We start from the raw sequence: 20,161 nt of genomic DNA, 5'->3' as shown, positions 1-20,161 counted from the left end.
ATGCATGAAAAAAAATAACATTTCTTGCCATTTATGGCGAATAATAACATTTATTCAAATCTAATGTAAACCCACTATTTAGCACTAAGGAATAAACTCCTATCTTGGTGACAGGTGAAGCTTTCCTATTTCCCATGATCAAGTTTATCTTTCCCTGCTCCACATTCTCACTTCTTTTTAATCCCTGCAAATCACAACATATGTGAATACCACAACCTGTATCAAGGACCCAAGACTTAGAATGAGGTGAGTTATTAGACAATATAGTGTATATACCTGCATGGTTGGGTTTTACTTTCCCATCCTTCAAATCTTGCTGGTACTTTGGGCAGTTTCGCTTCCAGTGCGACTTTTCATGGCAATAGAAGCATTCAGCCTCATTAGGGTTAGCAGAAGGAGTGACAAAACCTTTCTTGGTTTTGCTTGGAGAGGAGCCTTCAAGGGTCTTACCCTTGGTACCCTTAGAAGGGTTCTTTCTCTTCTTCCCTTTGCCATGCCCGATTGCCAAGACATTGGCCGCAGTTGGAGTAGGAGTATGAGTAGTAACAACCGACTTACCCTTTAGACCACTTTCAGCGGTCTTCAAGAGTCCTTGAAGTTTACTGAGGGTGACTTCTTCCTTGTTCATGTGATATGTCATGCAGAATTGATCATAACACGATGGCAAGGAGTGCAAAATGATGTCTATTGCTAACTCCTCAGGGAAGTTCACATTCAACTACAGTAAACGGTCCACATACCTTTGCATTTTCTGCATGTGGCCCGTGATGGGTTCACCATCCTTCATTCGGGTTGTTATCATGGATGAGATTATTTCATATCGCTCTTGACGAGCACTTTGATGGTAGCGGTCCATCAAGTCCTGGTGCATCTCAAAAGGATAATAGTCCTCATAGGACTTTTGGAGCTCGGCTATCATGGTGGCCATCATGATGTATGCCACTTTTGTAGCATCTCTTTCATGTACCTCATATTCAGCAAGCTCTTCAGGAGTAGCAGTTGGCTCGGGTACCTTAAGCTCCTTGTCGAGAACATATTCTTTGTTCTCATACCGAGTGACCATCTTGATGTTTCTGATTCAATCTGTAAAGTTGGACCCATCAAAGATGACTCTCCCACAAAGATTCATGAGAGAGAAGGAGCTAGTAGGGTTTGAGCCAGAAGCATTGTTATTGGAAGACATCTGAAAAGAAGAGGGAATAGATTAGATTAGATATAGAGATAGTCCTTAACAAAACACCCAAATGTAATATTAAGGCTAGGACCCAACACAATATTTTATAACTTAGAAGAGGGATGCCGTAATCTAAGCTATAAGATATTTGAAGGTAGGTGAATGACGATTCACCAATTTCCACCATGAAAAATGAAATATTTAATTAGGTTTTAATTGGTTTAGAAACTCCTAGATTCTTTGAGATTAATTGAACTTTCTTCAATGGCATGTTTCAATCTCGAGTGTGCCCTTCAAGTTTTGTGACTGGGATGCCGAGGATCACAAAACAAGGTGTGAAGTAACCATGCAAATTACTTGGTACCCTTAATGTATTACCCCTCAATCGATGTGCCGGTTAACCACACACGCTCCATCGATACTATGATAAACATTAAGTCACCCTTTACCTACCTTGTTAAGTTCAAGTTAGTGTGCCGGTTAACCACACACGCTCTACTAACGACTTAAACAAAGTGTAAAGTGTAATTTCATGGATTAGCACCTTATTCACATTTTCCTAAAATAACTAAGATTGGGAATTCAATAAAGTTTAGTTACTTTAGTATTATCATTATAATTTTAATGAGAATTTATAAGTCCTTGTCCTACCCGTTCGGCTAACGACCCTCCACCGATCAAGGAAGCAGTGGGTGAGAGTGGACACCCATTAAGTTGCCATTTTATAGGCAACAACCTTATACCCCCCTTATAGACCGGCTTCGTGAATGAGGCGTACTAGCGGTAAGACGACTTGATCTTATACATATATAAATATTATTAAACTTATAATATTATAAAGTATAAGGGTTGAATTTTAACTTTTAAAATTCTAGGGGTTGGAACTAAAGTTTTTAATATGACTTTACATGTTCCAAAACTTGAGGGCAAGTTTTATAAACTTTCAAAACTTTTCATTTCTCATAACTTATGAGTTAATGGTTATTAAAAATGAAGACTCTTCATGTTTTGTAACCTATGTGTTCTTTTAATGGTTATTTATAAATGTGACTTTTGGTTATCCATAACTTAAGAACTAGTTATGGACTCCATTAAAACACATAAAGATCAAGAATTAATCTAATCAATTATTAGCACATAATTTCTATGATCTTCTAAACTCATATGTTTATGAATGTTCATATCAAAAATTTCAAGAATCGTAAGTACATATACAAAACTTGAAATTTTGATACGAGCTTTTGAACAAAACTTCGATTTTCAAGGTTTTTTTTTTTTTTTTTTTTTTTTTTTGCATCAAGTATCAAATAAACAAACCAGGCTCTGATACCACTGATGGGTTTTTGAGCATTCTAACACTCCTATGGTGTACATGCAACCCTAGAAACCTTGGATCTATGTTTGACTATGATACATGCAAATAATTACTTTTCCAAGGTTCTTATCCTATCTAGCATGGCATGGGGAACTTGAATCAAATAAAGCTAGTAGAATTACTTACCTTGTAGTTGTAGTTGATTGCTTGGAGTTTTAGAGCCTAGCACCAATAGTGTGGATGCCTGAAATGGAAATCACAAATCACCACAAACTTGGAACTTTGAGAGAATAGTAATCACCTTCTTGAAATCGGCCCTCTTACTTTACTCACCACAACTCGTGTGATTTCAAGAACCAAAGCCTCCTTTATATAGTGTGGTGGATTAGGGTTACATTCATGTAAACCCTAATACCCATGTCTTTTCATTTCCATGACATCCATGGGTTAAAGCTCCATGGAGTATCCATGGACTTTCCATGCAAGCCTAGCCCATTCCACATAAGCATTAGCCCACACTATATAAATACAAGAGCCCATATTTAATTAGTCATACTTTTGATCTCTAAATTAATTCTAGATTAATTATAGATCAATACTAATTAAATAATATGATTTTATATTAATATATTAGGACTTATAATATATTAATAAATCATAACTTATACTATTCTCAAACGATTATCCATAAATTGTTCGGGTGAAGTGCAACCCAAATGGACCATGCCGGGTCGGGTCAAGTACATACCAAATATAGTTATGGACTTAGACACTATATCCAACAGTATGAACAACTCGTCGAGTTCATCTTCAAACTTAAGAAGATTACCTTGGACTCGCCGAGTCTGTTCTAGCACTCGTCGAGTCCCATGAACTCCAGGTCTAAAATTAAGTCCAGTGTGTTAGGTTACTCTTTCTGTCCTGTTACAACCCTTCTAACGCCCAACTGAGTCCTTTTGACCCTTAACAAAAATGGGACTTAAAGCCTTGGACTCGTCGAGTCCCAAGAACGGACTCGCCGAGACGATAACGTCCACACCCAAAATCCTCGATTTCTGATGTACAACACTTGACCAAAAGATACATCTAGGCTCCTTTAATCGTTCTAGCACGTAAAGTTACAAACTTTACGTGCATGCATGGGACTTTGAGCTCAAAAGGACATAAAATAAGCTCTAGTGTTGCATGGGGCCTTCCTTGGGTGCAAAAGCAACCCAAATCTGCCTTGTGACCCCTCCCAAGACTTAGATCCGAAGTCTTGACCCCCAACCATGTTTGCAATCATGGTTGGTTACCAAAATGGCTTATAAAGGCCCTAAATCTCCCCAAAAAGGGATCTATCAAATGAAAGAGCAAGGTACAGACTTTATACCTCTCAAAGGCTGCAAATGATGAACCAAACTCGGATCCTTCATCCTCCTCTTGATCCTTCTATGCTCTTCCTTCTTCCTTGAGGTCAAAACCCACAAAAATCACTCAAAAGCCTTAGATCTTGCACCAAAACACTTAGGATTTGCTATGGAGGGTTTCTGGGAGCATAAAGGGGCGATGGAGGCTGTATAAGGTTATTTAAATAGGGTACAAACCCTCAGATTAGGGTTTTGTCCAGTCAGAGCCTACTCGTCGAGTCCGGGACCCGACTCGACGAGTCCATCACTTAAATCCCGCGCCTCATCCCGCTTCTACTTGGCGAGTTGTCCTTCAACTCGCCGAGTCCAAGGCCAAAAATGCAAAATACTTAAATAAAAATACATACCAAGAACCAGGTGCTACAAATCTCCTCCACTTATTTTAGACTTTGTCCTCGAAGTCTGCTGCTCGATCCTGGAACAGCTCTGGGTAATGCTCCATCATCTCATCCACCGGCTCCCAAGTCCATTCCGAGCCCTTCCGGTGCTGCCATTGCACCTTTACCAGCTGAACCCTCTTGTTCCTCAGATCCTTCGACTTCCGGTCAAGGATTGCTACAGGTCGCTCAATGTAATTCAGGCTGTCATCGACCTGAATATCCTCTAAGGGTACTACTGCTGAGTCGTCCACCAGGCACTTCCGCAGCTGAGAGACGTGGAAAGTGCTGTGGATCTGACTGAGTTCGACTGGCAGATCCAACCTATAAGCCACCTTGCCCACCCGGGCTATAACCCTGAAGGGTCCAATATACCTGGGACCCAACTTGCCCCGTTTCTTGAATCAGATGACGCCCTTCCATGGCGACACCTTCAGGAGAACCATATCCTCGACTTGAAACTCCAGGTCCGATCGGCGCTTGTCAGCATAACTTTTCTGCCGACTCTGAGCAGTCTGAAGTCTGCTCCGAACCTGCTGAATCCTCTCTGTCGTCTTGAGCACCACTTCGGTGCTCCCCCTGACCCTCTTGCCAACCTCACCCCAACATATCAGGGTTCTGCACTTCCTGCCGTATAACATCTCGAAGGGCGACAGTCAATACTCGCATGATAGCTATTATTATACGAGAACTCCGCCAACGGAAGGTAGGTATCCCAGCTACCTCCGAAGTCTAAAACACATGCCCGCAGCATATCCTCTAATGTCTGGATGGTCCGCTCGCTCTGACCATCCATCTGAGGGTGAAAGGCGGTGCTAAAATGCAGACGAGTACCCAGTTCGTCATGAAACTTCTTCCAAAACCTGGAAGTGAACCGCACATCCCTGTCTGAAATCACCGATACTGGCACCCCGTGCCGCGCCACTACCTCCCTGATATAGATATCGGCCAACCTTTCGGCCGAAATACTTTCCTGAATCGGGATAAAATGGGCGCTCTTGGTCAATCGATTGACGATGACCCAAATCGAATCCACTCCCCGCGCGGTCCAGGGAAGCTTTGTGATAAAATCCATCGTAATGTCTTCCCATTTCCACAGCGGGATATCCAACGGCTGCATCTTGTTGTGTGGCCTCTGGTGCTCGGCCTTGACCTTGCTGCAGGTCAAGCACCGCTCCACATACCATGCTACGTCCCGCTTCATGCAGGGCCACCAATAATCAGGACGAAGATCTCTATACATCTTCGTCGCTCCGGGAAGGATAGAAAATATGGATTTGTGTGCCTCCTCCATCAGGATCTGGCGCATGCCTCCATGATAAGGGACCCACACCCTATGGTGAAGAGTCAATAACCCTCGACTATCATAATTGAAGGAGGAAACCTGCCCAACAATCCGCTCGCTCTTCCGATGTTCCTCCTTAACGGCCTCCTGCCGGGCCTCCCGAATCTGCTCCAACAACGGAGTCACCACTGTCATCCTCAGACAAATATCCCTGATCGGTACTGCTTTGCGGCTAAGCGCGTCGGCCAACACATTGGCCTTCCCCGGGTGGTAAAGGATCTCGCAATCGTAATCCTTCACCGCGTCCAACCACCGACGCTGCCTCATGTTTAGATTCGGCTGATCCATGAGGTACCTCAAACTCTTATGGTCCGTGTAAATGGTACAACGAACACCATAGAGGTAATGACGCCAAATCTTGAGGGCGAACACCACAGCCCCCAGCTCCAAATCATGCGTCGGGTAGTTCGCCTCGTGAGGCTTCAGCTGCCTCGAAGCGTAAGCAATGACATGCCCCCTCTGCATCAATACTGCGCCCAAACCTGAGATGGACGCATCACAGTATACAACAAAATCCTCCATGCCCTCTGGCAGGGCTAAGATTGGCGCCTCGCACAATCTCTGTCTCAGTGTCTCGAATGCAGGCTGCTGCTCAGGCCCCCAGCGAAAGACCACGACTTTCCTCGTCAGCCTGGTCAGGGGCACGGCTATCTTGGAGAAGTCCTGAATGAATCTCCGATAGTAGCCTGCCAATCCCAGAAAGCTCCAAATCTCAGATGGGGACCTCGGAACCTCCCAAATCATCACGGCCTCCACCTTGGCCGGATCTACCGAAATCCTGTTCTGGTTGACAAGGTGCCCAAGAAACTACACCTCGCGCAACCAGAACTCATACTTGTAGAACTTAGCATACAAGCTCTCCCTCCTCAAAGTCTTCAAAACCTCTCGCAGATGCTCCTCATGCTGCTCTCGCATCTTGGAGTAAACCAAGATGTCATCGATAAACACTATCACAGACCGGTCTAACATCGGTCTACACACACGGTTCATGAGGTCCATGAACGCAGCAGGAGCATTGGTGAGCCCGAAAGGCATCACCACAAACTCATGGTGGCCATAGCACGTCCGGAACGCAGTCTTCCGTACATCCTCCTCTCTGACCCTTATCTGATGATACTCTCATCGCAAATCAATCTTGGAGAACCAAGATGCTCCCTGTAGCTGGTCAAAGAGGTCATCAATCATCGGGAGTGGGTAACGGTTCTTCACCGTTACCTTATTCAGTTCCCGATAATCTATACACATCCGATGCGACCCGTCCTTCTTCTTCACAAACAGAATCGGGGCTCCCCAGGGAGAACTACTCGGTCTAATGAATCCCTTGTCTAACAGCTCCTGCAGCTGTGTTGACAACTCCTGCATCTCAGGAGGAGCCAACTGATACGGTGCCTTGGCTATCGGAGCCGCACCAGGGACTAGGTCGATCCTGAACTCCACCTGTCGCTCCGGAGGTATCCCAGGCAACTCCTCGGGGAATACGTCCGCAAACTCTCGTACCACGGGCACATCGCCCACCGTCGCCCTACCCGCCTCCCGGGTATCCATAACATAGGTGACATAACCTGCGCAACCCTGCTGGAGGTAGCCCCTAGCTCTCGCTGCCGAACATAAAGCTGGTCCTTGCTGTGCCCTCTCGCCCTGAATCACCAGCTCTCCCCCACTTGGGGTCCTGATCCGCACCAACTGCTGTGCACAGTCAATCACTGCCCCATTGGGGCTTAGCCAATCCATACCGATAATAACCTTGTTCCCCCGCAAAGGTATGGGAACCATATCTACCAGATAACGTTCCTCGAACAGCCTCAAAACACAATCTCGGTAGACCTCTGACGCTCGTACCGACCGGTCGTCCACAATCTCGACCTCTAGAGGGCAATCCAACATGCCCGAAGACTCCGGAAACTTCTTGCTAAGCGCAAGAGAGACAAACGATCGGGTAGCACCCGAATCAAACAATACCTGAACTGGAATACCGTTCACATGGAACGATCCTAACCAGAGCGCATACGTAACATATCAACATCACAGCAACATATCATAAAAGCATAAACAAGAAGTCATACCCGTCACCACATCGGGTGCATCGCGTGCCTCCTCGGCTGTCAGCTGAAACGCTCGGCTCCGAACCACTGGAGCCTCCAACTTGGCCTTCCGGCCATCCACAACCGCGATGTCGCTGGAGTCGGCGCCACTGCCGCTGTCAATCTAGGGCAATTGGCCTTTTTATGGCCCTTCTGATTGCAATGAAAGCAAATCAGGTCTGATATCTGAATCGCAGGAGCAGGGGCAGTACAATCTCTGCCAAAATGCCCAACCTTGCCGCACTTATAGCAGCCTGAACCCGGCCCAGTGCGACAAGCTTCCTCGTGTGACCGACCGTATTTCCCACATCGGTCCCGCCCTGACTGGCCTTTCGGCCTACCATCGGATCCCTTGGGCTTCTTCCCCGAAGCCCCCGTCGTCAGCCCCTCCGCTGCCTTCCTCGTCCGGATATGCTCCAGATCAATCTCCCTCTCCCTAGCCCTGGCAATCATGGAATCCAGGGTAGGGCAAGCTGAGAAACTGACATGCTCCCGGATGTCATCTCGTAACATATCATGGTAGCGGGTCCTCCTTATGTCCTCATCACCCGCATACTGGGGCACCAACAATGCCCTCTCCCGGAACTTGGCGGTGATCTCCGCCACAGTCTCCGTAGTCTGTCTCATGTCCAAGAAATCCCTGGCCAGCTGCTGAAGCTCCACAGCTGGCGCAAACTCCGCCCTGAATCTGGTCACAAAGTCTGACCAGGTCATAGCCTCAACAACCGAGGCTCCCAATGAGTCACCAACAGACTCCCACCAATCTCTAGCTCTGTCTCTCAAACACCCTGCTGCATATCTCACCGTCGACCCCTCGGGGCAGAAGCTGGTCAGCTGCGCAGACTCGATGTCTGCGACCCATCTCCTAGCAGCAATGGGGTCTTTCACCCCATGGAAATCCGGCGCACCACTCCCACGAAAGTCCTTAAAGGACAGTGTGCGCGTACTCGTCTGGCTAGACGCCATATCACTCCTGAATGCCCGGAGGCGATCCTCCATCAGCTCAACAATCCCTTCCTTGATCGACCCGAAAATGATCGGGGTCGACTCAAGAATGCCTCTCGTGATCTCAGACGCGATGAACTAGCGCAGCCCGTCATCAACCTGCTCGGATCCTGCACCCGAGCCCGATCCTGATCCTGATCCGGAACCTCCTGCTCCATGTCGCGTGGTCACCACGCTGGAAATAAATGTCAGGATCATACATACTCTCGAGAGGTCTAACACACTCTCCAAGGTTCCCAGTTCTGTCTCAACCTTCCTTGATTTGAGTACGGATCCTCTGCTTCCAGTAGTACGGGCCCATACTACCTTCCACATCTATCCGTGCTTTCCTCAAGGACTGCTTCGACTTCACCAAGTCCCTTTCACCGATACCCTTTCCACTGACCTCATCCTAGGCTTTCCTAGGGCACTCTCCGACCTACCCTCCGCCATCAGCTGCACTAGGAGTCCCCACCACTTCCCCCTAACTAACTTGCGGATACTGTTACATATCCGTTCCTTAGCTAGTTGAAGATGGCCAGAACCCCCATAACACAAAGCAAGCAGCATTCCTGCATTGGGTAACCAAATCAGGCATAACCTACACAGGCCATCCTACTGTTGACTAAACAGTCCTAGCATACAGCTCATACAACAGGAATATAAGGCATCCTCCTAAATCCTTAGCCCTAACTAGCATGCAATTCTCAGAATCATATATCAGGCACACAAGGCACCCTCCTAGATCCTTAGTCCTATTCTAGCATGCAGTTTTCTGAATCAAAACCATATAGCATAACATATCAAGTATGGGTATCTTGGGGAAAACTTACTTGAGCCCGGCCGGTCGCATGCATCACACACTTCGTCTTTCTTAAAATCCTTCCATTTAGATTTTAGAAAACCATTTTTCCTTGTAAAAACCTTTTAGCCCCTCAGTTTGAGTCCAGACACCCCCGAGGGTGTGTCCGAATCCCTCAAACCAGGGCTCTGATACCAACTTGTAACATCCCAATTTTCAAGTCCAAAAATTTCTTTTTAATTAAGTGACTCGTAAAAACATTCATAAGAAAATACTGTGAAAACATATCATCTGATAAAACCATGCATCATGTCTGAAAACCCAAGTCATAAAATAATAACATATCAGAGTACAATCCCAGAAAACTCCATGCAGAAATCATGTGTGTGTGTGATGCGATGCTACGCCGCCGGCTCCTTCCCCTTAGACGAAGAGGTACCTGAAACCAAAACCGAAACCGTAAGCACAAAGCTTAGTGAGTTCCCCCATCATACCACATACCATACAATATCCTTGGTATCTTTCAACCGGTAATCATCGTCGGTATCTTTCAACCGGTAATCATCATCGGTATCTTTCAACCGGTAACCATCATCGGTATCTTCCAACCGGTATTCCGCATCGGTATCTTTCAACCGGTAACTGGGGACTATTCCACCCCCTACCACTAGCATACAGCAACAAGATATAAACATACAGTCAGGCATATCGGGGTACTGACCTACCCTTCGGTCCTAAGGACCGCTACCAGGGAAACCAATCCCTATCATACACGTAACATATCATACAAATAAAACTCATGACCAAAGCATGTAACCAAACCAAGATAACTATCACAAAGACAATCATCTCCTAAATACTCCTCTTTGGTGGGCCGACATTGTGGCCTTAGACCCACCCTTACTGGAAGGTAACTCACCTCGTACAAGAAGCTGCTGATAATCTGTGCGGGAAACCTTCGTCCGCTGCTGCGCCGGAAATCCTCCGGCTACAATCCCGACAAACACTCAGTTAGAAACTGATATCTACTCTTAGGGTAAAATGACCATTTTACCCCCAACCAAGTCCAAGTCAAAGTCAACTTCCAGTTGAGCCGACTCGCCGAGTTGGGCCGTCAACTCGTCGAGTCCCTTCCTTTTACTCTTCCTTATCCACGACTCGACTCGTCGAGTTTGGCAACGACTCGACGAGTTCCCCTTCCTTACGAACATCAATGAACCTTCATCCGAATCGCCGAGTCGGATGAACACTCGTCGAGTTCACCTTCAACTGATGAACAAGTCCTGACCTTGACTCGCCGAGTCGTATGAACAACTCATCGAGTTCATCTTCAAACTTAAGAAGATTGCCTTGGACTCGCCGAGTCTGTTCTAGCACTCGTCGAGTCCCATGAACTCCAGGTCTAAAATTAAGTCCAGTGCGTTAGGTTACTCTTTTTGTCCTGTTACAACCCTTCTAACGCCCAACTGAGTCCTTTTAACCCTTAACAGAAATGGGACTTAAAGCCTTGGACTCGTCGAGTCCCAAGAACGGACGCGCCGAGTCGATAATGTCCACACCCAAAATCCTCGATTTCTGATGTACAACACTTGACCAAAAGATAGATCTAGGCTCCTTTAATCGTTCTAGCACGTAAAGTTACAAACTTTACGTGCATGCATGGGACTTTGAGCTCAAAAGGACATAAAATAAGCTCTAGTGTTGCATGGGGCCTTCCTTGGGTGCAAAAGCAACCCAAGTCTGCCTTGTGACCCCTCCCAAGACTTAGATCCGAAGTCTTGACCCCCCAACCATGTTTGCAATAATGGTTGGTTACCAAAATGGCTTATAAAGGCCCTAAATCTCCCCAAAAAGGGATCTATCAAATGAAAGAGCAAGGTACATACTTTATACCTCTCAAAGGCTGCAAATGATGAACCAAACTCGGATCCTTCAGCCTCCTCTTGATCCTTCTATGCTCTTCCTTCTTCCTTGAAGTCAAAACCCACAAAAATCACTCAAAAGCCTTAGATCTTGCACCAAAACACTTAGGATTTGCTATGGAGGGTTTCTGGGAGCATAAAGGGGCGATGGAGGCTGTATAAGGTTGTTTAAATAGGGTACAAATCCTCAGATTAAGGTTTTGTCCAGTCAGAGCCTACTCGTCGAGTCCGGGACCCGACTCGACGAGTCCATCACTTAAATCCCGCGCCTCATCCTGCTTCTACTCGGCGAGTTGGTCCTTCAACTCGCCGAGTCCAAGGCCAAAAATGCAAAATACTTAAATAAAAATACATACCAAGAACCAGGTGCTACATTTGTCTTCATGGAATAAGTGCAAATCATGTTATGGCTGAATAAGGTGAGTACACTGGGCGTACAAGCAGGTACGCGTAAAGTACAAACCTCCAAGCGAGCACGCTGCGCGTACGTGCCTATACGCCCCGCGTACTCGGTCTGAGTGGGTATTGTGTATTTGGGCTTCAGTTTGGGCTACCATTTGGGCTTGGTTGCTTGGGGCTTTGTTGGGCCATCTGAGAATGTGTGTTTTGATTTAGGGATAAGTAGTGGGCTTTAGGATAAGGCCCAAGTAAGAATTTGGGCCCAATTTGGAAAATTGGGCCATAAGTGGGCCTTGGATGATTATTGGTTTGTGGGCCTTTATGATTGAGAGTTTGGGCCTTAGTCTTGGAAAAATCGAGGTGAGGGGTAAAATGGTATTTTTACCCCATATATGGATTATTGGATTAGGTTTGGAACCCAATTGCTATTTGTGTGTTATTTATTGATAATGCGGGGATTTTTAGCGGATCTGCAGTCAGACAGTATCTGTGGGTTTCAGCTGTCCGAGGTGAGTCTTCTCACTATATCCATGGGTAGCCCGTGACACTTGGATATTAGACCATGGGGGGAGCCCATGCCATTCCAGGTAAAGACCATGGGGGGAACCCCATGACATTCCACCTAAAGACCATGGGGAGCCCATGGCTACTATAGGTATGATGCTTGATAATCTGTGGTTGTATGTTGTATGGTATTTTGGGAAACTCACTAAGCTTTGTGCTTAGGGTTTTCAGTTTATGTTTCAGGTACTCCGGTTTTCAAATGGAAGAGCTCGGGATGATTGCAGAGCACACACCACATGTTTCCGCATTCTGTGAATTACTCTGATTAGATGATGTTTTGTTAAATCTTGTTTAACTTGGTTTTATGGAAAAGATATGTATTAACGATTCATTAATCTAAAAAAAAAAATTTATGTCATGATTTTCGGGTCGTTACAATATGTGAATTACATGTGATTTACATGTGAATCACATGTAATTCATATGTGAATTACATGTGAATCACATGTAATTCATATGTGAATTACATGTTATTTACATGTGAATCACATGTAATTCATACGTGATTAACTTGAGATTTACATGTGAATCAGATGTAATTCAATTGCTCAAAAGTTGCTATGTTTAACAAAATCACAATACCAATCTTTCTCATTTACCAAATTACACTACATATGTAATAAGAAGCAATGAAAGGTGAATAACTTTATTCACTTGACAAAATTGAGCATAATGTCTATATACCTCAATGGTTTATATCTTTCTTTTAGTAATATGCATTTGAAAAAACCAAAAAACGATTCTTACATTTTCAGATTTTGTGCACTACAAGCAGCGAAAATGTAAGTCTGCAAATTGGAGATATATCTTCAACTTACGTTTCTCCCCAACATATATTCCCAATAGTCCCTGGTCCCATCCCATAACACTATTTTTGTTAACGTCCACAATATATGAGAATTGAATTTAAGAACAATTAAAGGATGGTTTTATACTTTTTATCACCTAACGAGTACAAAGTTTGAATTCAATTGGCTCACCCCTTTGAAAGCTCGAATAAAAAACAGTTCCATCAGTAAGTTTCCCAGATAAAACAACCACAAGTTAATGTTAGATTGAAACAATAACTTGTTATCAAGCATCTTGTGCTTACACTTGCAAATATATACATACAAATACAGTTATTCATTAAGTGATATAGAAAAATTGAGATAATAACTCAAAAGATTAATTAAGATGTTTCGATAATGTTGCAAATATCAATTTGGAAGAAAACGAACCTGATACTACTGTTTATTTCTCTTGAGGAAGCTTATTCTTCCGTTCTATTCTTTCACATTATTTTGCATTATTCTTTCCATTAACCATGTTTGTTCCAAGAGCCGAGCTTCCAACTTCTGTTATCTGCTACGTACGTGTGGTCTCTCAGAGCTAATCAAACTCAAAGAACATTAAATATGTTCCTAAAAAGAAGAAAACAAACAAGATATACAAGAAAGAGCTTGCACTTGCTTTTTATGCGAGTATTTCAGAATCAATATTCGTGCGAGCAATAAATTTTTGTGCGAGTATTTCATAATCAATATTCTTTCTCTTCCGATTATCCAGGTAAATCAATAACAATCGATTCTAATAATCGATTCCAGATTTGAATCGACTGATTAAGAGCGATATGGAATTGAAGTCGATCATCGTTTGGATATCATTGATCGCAAATTCAACAGTGATGGACTCAATGAGTGCATCATCGGTGGAGGATTGGGATAGATATTCCATCAGAAGGTTATCACGGTGGGAAGAAACGCTCGTTTGACATGAAACTCAAGATTTGATCACGGTGGGAATGAGAGTCGATTGACACAAAATATTTGGAAAAGAAAATCATATTTGGAACGATGATTGATTCTAGATCTCGAGGCGGTGATGTTGATTTTAGGGGAAATCAACATACTTGATAAAAGAATCATCGGTGGAGGAGGTCGGAGGAGGTGGTAGAGATGATGCGACTATGTGACGATCCAACGCCGACAATGAAGGCCGCTGAAGGAAGTTGCATCGGAGAAGTCGTTTGTAGGAGAACGATAGATCTGGTGTTGGGGTTGTGTGATAGAGATATTTTGCAAAATTCTAATCGATTAGGATATATTAAATTATATATATATATATTTTTTTTTCCTATATTACCCCTAACTAGTTTAATTAAATTACCCCCATCTCTTTAGTCTTCTGCTTATTTACAAAAACGACACCATGCATCCTAGCCCCTTCTTTTTATTGATCCAACGTTCCACTTTTAGTTTTCGGGTTTTCGGGAATATATAAGTTCTCAAATGATCATTTCTCACTCACTCACTCTCTCTCTCTCTCTCTCTCTCTCTCTCTCTCTCTATATATATATATATATATATATATATATATATATATATATATATATATATATATATATATATTGTAGCTGTTGGTATCAAAGAGGATATATATGCATTGCATTACACCTAGTATCTGAGGCCAATGACTGGTTGTCCATGTTATTTACAGGCTTACAGGTTCTTTGGGTTCATGAATCTGGCAAGTTATTAAAAATAAACTACTTCCAGACCCTACCCGTATCTTGTCCACAGTCAAAACACAATACGAATACTATAATCTGTTACACAAGGTATATTTTAGAAAAAAAAAATATAATAAGATCTGAATTAATCGTGAATGAAGAATTACACAAAAGAAAATGTAGAAAGCATACATTATCAAATATCAAGCAAAATATTGGACCCTGTATCTTGTCAATTGTTTAAAGAAATTTCCCTTCGTTAGACTGCTCTGACAGCTTTAAACCTTGGTTCTTTAGGGAGAAATTTTAGTTCACTGTATATGGACATGTAGTCGCCAAACACGAACCGGGGGTAATCAAGTTCTTTAATCTCGTCGTTCTCTTTTTCCAGAAGTTCAGTTGCAGGTGCAATGGTTGCATTATAGGACGGATTATAGAACGAAGCTATTGATCTCCTAGTTCTATCAGGCATAGCCTGAACCCTGTGCCAAACACTCTTGTATCTCCCATTGCTCAGAACTTCTACTTGATCGCCAGTATTGATTACAATCGAATTGGGGAGTAGTTGAACGTCAATCCATTTACCATCTTTGAGAATCTCAAGACCTTCCACCTGTTCATCTTGGAAGAGAAGGATGATCCCTCCAGCGTCTGTGTGAGCCCTCAGACCATTCACCATCTCAGGATGAGGGCAAGGTGGATAATGGCTGACCTTGGTCCCAAAAAACGCCGTTTCGCCTTCTCCACCATTGAAAGCCTTCTTAATGTATCCCTTGGGTAGACCCAAGTTCTCATCCATTACTTCCATCATCTTTTCCGCCAGTTCCTTCAGTTGTGCTCGGTATTCCATCATGGTTTCCCTATTATTCATTATATTCACACGTTAAACGTTAAAGTTAAGATTATATTCACACAATACATGGAAGGTAGTATTAATAGACGCTTACTTGAATCCTGGGGTCCTTGATGGCCATTCACTGTCATCCGAGAGAAGGAACACATCTTCCCAGTCGATGTTTTCCAGCTTGTCTCCACTCTTCTTTTCGACTAACTCCTTTAACCGTTTTCTGGGTGTTGAGTTGTTGAAAAAGTTTTCTTCCCTCTCTAACTTATAGCACTCGGAGCTTACCTTTTTCACCCTCTCAAGAAGCTCCACAGGAATCCCATGATTCACCAACTGTAACACACAGCACAATGCAACAATCATTGCAGAAAATATATTAATAAATGTGATTTCAATTTATAATTTATATACACATGTTAAACTTAGGTGGGTACCTGAAAGAAACCCCATTCTTCACATCCATTTGCTATCTGATCCATTGTTGTAGCTCGCCCTTGGCCATTGAGCATGGAGAAGTCAATCACCGGGATCGGCATTCTTTGGAGAGAAAGTAAGGAAGCTTTGTATTGTAGTTTGAGTTTGATAATGTAAAGATGTCGTGGTAATGAAAGGTTGGTTATGGTGAAGGCTATTTATAACCTGTGTTCTGTTAATCATATATGAAATATGTCAACTCTTGATATATTATAATGATTTGTAGGGAAGTGTACGTGTTGACTGTTGAGTGCAAAGTAAGGTTAATGCTTGTGGTTAGTGAGAGCATTATTAGACATTTTGCTATGCTAGCCCACATCATAAGCATTCTCTTTCTCTTTCTGGAGGGTAGTGATTGATTATAATTTAAAAAATATGAGTAAAGTTACAATCCTACCCTTAATCAACTGTTCGGACCCAATTTGTACAATGGTGTTTTGATGGTTATGGATTCATGACTAGAGCACTTGTAAAAAGTGAACACTTTGATTACTTATAGCTGAGATGTCAACCGCAGCACCTTTATTTTCATTAAGTAAAATCTGTGTCTACTGCATTTGCAGGACCTGTTTAGTAATTGATTAAAGTACCCTCTTTCTTGTTTATGATCGAAGTATTTACCGACGTAATGTTAGTTGAGTATTCAAATCATCTTGCAAACCCCTTTTAACTTTGCTTTGTATGAACACATAACATGGTTATGTGGTGTACATATTAAAGTGGTAAACATATACGCAGGCATAGTTTGAGGGAAAAGATAACGATAATAAATCCTTAGTCAAACCACATAAGAGTCTCTCTCTCTCTCTCTCTCTCTCTCTCTCTCTCTCTCTCTCTCTCTCTCTCTCTCTCTCTCTCTCTCTCTCTCTCTCTCTCTCTCTCTCTCTCTCTCTCTCTCTCTCTCTCTCTCTCTCTCTCTCTCTCTCTCTCTCACACACACAAAATAAGTAAAAGTATTATCACATTTCTTTAACTACCAAATATTTTTATTCTTACCAAACAATTTCTTTTTGTACAAGTATATCATACATTTGTTTGTGGTGCGGTTTAAAGTTAAAATTACAAAATCATTCTACATATACAGTTTGATTTTTTATTTTGAAAAAGAAAACTACACTGCAATAGTTCAAAGCCATATTATACGTTACGGTTTGTGCGATTTGTTGAGTTGCTTAATTTTATAGCTTTTGAAAAAACAAAAAATCAAACCATTTTAAAAAACTCATGGTTATTGTTTTTAAAAACGAAAATTTAAGTATAGGTTTGATTTTTTTGTGATGAAAAATCTATAAAAATTGTTAATGACAACATTAAATACAAGAAGAAAGGAGGGAATTTAGGAATGAAACAAATTAAAGAACTTATTACTCCAATCAACAACTTTACATATTTGTGTACCGTACTTATTTATATACAATGAAACATTACAACCCTTAGAATGAACCGTTGCATTAGTTACAATCATAACTGTTAGACACGATAATTGCTATTAACTAACCATAGCCACTAGTTAACAGGAACTCGTAATTACTTCATCAAGTCTAACTTAATATTTTAATACACCCCCTAAGCTAGACTTTTACAACATCAAACATACCTTTCAAAATTTTGAAATCTTTCACACTTCAATCATACAACAAACAAATTCCTACACTTGCAAGAACAACCACCAAGATCTTTTCATTTGGTTTCAAGGTTATTCATCTTAGTCTCATATAGAATTTCTTAAAGTTAATCTCAAACATCATCTTCTACAAGAACATTTCCTGCAATGAAGATGGTAACAAGGTTGTCTTCACTAACATACCTTTTATTAACTCTACGCATCATCAATCTCACCAAGATCTTCTCACTTTGTTTCATCATACACCAATAATTGCAGCAATCAACCGAAAGTTGTCTTCACAAAGAACTAATGAGCTTTCATAAATCTTTGTAGCTCTTTAGAGCGGCTTCAAGGCTCCAAAATCAGGCTTTTGCGACCACGTGAAGAGCTGCCATTAAGTACCCGACTAGCTGCTCACACCAAAGAAACATCACCATGCTTCATGCTTTATTGTAAAAAACATAATAAAATATGCATATGCAAACATTTTCTTGACCATAATACCTTCATTTAAACTAAAAAGATATGATAGACCATGCTTTTATTTTGACCATGTTATGTCCAAATTAATTGTTGCAATACTTTTTTTTAAAATAAATAAATAAATAAGTAAATAAGCCCATGATTCTTCTTTCACAATAACATATGCATGAAAGTCACATGCTTTAATGACAGATTACAGAAACCATCGTCTATGGGGTTACCCACATGCTTGTACTTTGGATTGCTCTGTATAATAGCACCACCTTTCACTGTTGATGTTTTGATATCATCTCTCATACACATATAGATATCCCGTGTTTTATTCTATAAAATTACCGTTAGGAAGTAATGAGGATACAACACGAAACCAAATGCATACAAGACACAATATTTACGTGGTTTGGTCAAAGTGACCTATGACCACAGGCAGTAAGGGGGTATTTTTTATTTATGAGCTCTTATATAGAAGTTACAAGTACAATTCAATAGAGATTCGCCTATCACTCTAGAATTCAGTACATAAACAAATGACTAGTAGGCTTCCCTATTTATTGACAAAGGATCATACCTAAAACCCTAATGTGCCAAGCCCATTAATCCATAGGCCCATGAAATGTGTCAAATAATCACAATCCACCATATAGTAGTTTCTAGAACTTTCATCATTTAGATACACTGCATGAGCATCAACTTCACACATAATGGAGCATCATGAGCCATTAAAACGACCCTAATCTTCTATGCATAATATCTACAGGAAATATTATAGTTTTTATCTTATAATGCAAAATTCTAAACAAATTAAAACCTTCTATTTCCCAGAAATAATTACGAGTTTACAATAAAATCTTTACATACAAATAATGAACAACAAGGAATACAATAATAGCATCATACTATCTACGTCTTCCTTGTGCCTTTGTCTTCTATTCTGGTACAACGGATGCTACAACCTGAACCTATAAAACATAGACATCTCTGCAGTATCAAACACAACGTGTCTGGTGAGTTATCCTTTTGTCTTTTCTTATCTTTCTTTCTTTATCTTTCTCATATTCTGTCACACCCCCAAACCGGAACGACGGAAACGTTCGGGGTTAGAGGACGTCATGTATAGTATCACAACAACTGCATCATAGTAATCAAAGTAAACATAACCATTACATTGAATAAGTAAAATATTTACATCTGTTCGATACATAGTTTGTATACAGCAAAAGTATAATCAAAAGTATTAAATGACGCGACTCTAAAAGCTCCGTCTTCTCAAAAGCCTGCATGAATACCTGCCTACTGATTTCCTGAGAATACAAGCAGTTTTGAAAGAGTATCAGCATTAAAGCTGGTGAGTTCATAAGTATGATTTTGTATTGAAAACCTGTCTGTGAATCTGTAAAATGTTTGTATATTCTCAAGAAAATCCAATATTTTCTTTAGTAATGAAAAGTAGTCTTAAACGTTAAGACTAAAATGTATGTTCGTTATTCTATTCTGTAGTAGTATATGAAAATGTTAGTTTGTCTGTCTGGTTAACACCAGTTGTATTGTATAGTATGTTCTGTACGAAAAACTTTGTATAGTATGTTTTGTATGAAAACCCTGGCTACTACCAGTATATATAGTATGTTCTGTATGAAAACCCTGGCTACCACCAGCATGTATAGTAGTTTTATTACTTAAAATAAAACCATGTATTTGTATCCCATGGAATTCTCCAGTTGTAATGTATGATCGTACTATTAATGAAAATAAAACTATTCGAAGAATTGAAATCCCGTAAACAAATGGTTAGTTTATACTATTGTGAGTTTGGTATAACCATGCTTGATATGACCTAGTGACCTCTACGACGTTCTTCAGGCATCGGATGTTTTGACATTTTTCACCCCTG

General features: G+C 41.7%; 1 protein-coding gene across 1 annotated transcript; it reads right to left on the bottom strand.

Moving 5' to 3' along the window:
• Positions 1-14,960: 14,960 nt before the first annotated feature.
• Positions 14,961-16,335, bottom strand: LOC145119673 (1-aminocyclopropane-1-carboxylate oxidase 5-like). The gene is made up of 3 exons (XM_079055377.1): positions 16,142-16,335; positions 15,811-16,040; positions 14,961-15,723 (listed from the first exon to the last, which is right to left on the bottom strand). Exons 1-3 carry the CDS (start codon positions 16,241-16,243, stop codon positions 15,123-15,125), a joined length of 933 nt encoding a protein of 310 aa, XP_078911503.1. The 5' UTR covers positions 16,244-16,335; the 3' UTR covers positions 14,961-15,122.
• Between the last annotated feature and the right edge of the window lie 3,826 nt (positions 16,336-20,161).

The sequence above is a fragment of the Lactuca virosa genome, chromosome 6 (assembly GCF_052849685.1).
Source record: "Lactuca virosa cultivar CGN04683 chromosome 6, Lactuca_virosa_CGN04683_v6, whole genome shotgun sequence".
In the NCBI taxonomy this organism is placed as follows: domain Eukaryota; kingdom Viridiplantae; phylum Streptophyta; class Magnoliopsida; order Asterales; family Asteraceae; genus Lactuca; species Lactuca virosa.
The sequence above is the reverse complement of the archived record's forward strand: the minus strand, read 5'-3'. Positions and strand labels throughout refer to the sequence as shown.

Excerpts from the sequence above, each read along its gene's own strand:
- LOC145119673 (XM_079055377.1), bottom strand. The coding sequence starts at position 16,243 with ATGCCGATCCCGGTGATTGACTTCTCCATGCTCAATGGCCAAGGGCGA. Across the intron at positions 16,041-16,141 it reads AAGAATGGGGTTTCTTTCAG|TTGGTGAATCATGGGATTCC; the intron begins GTACCCACCTAA and ends TGTGTGTTACAG. Across the intron at positions 15,724-15,810 it reads TCAAGGACCCCAGGATTCAA|GGAAACCATGATGGAATACC; the intron begins GTAAGCGTCTAT and ends AATGAATAATAG.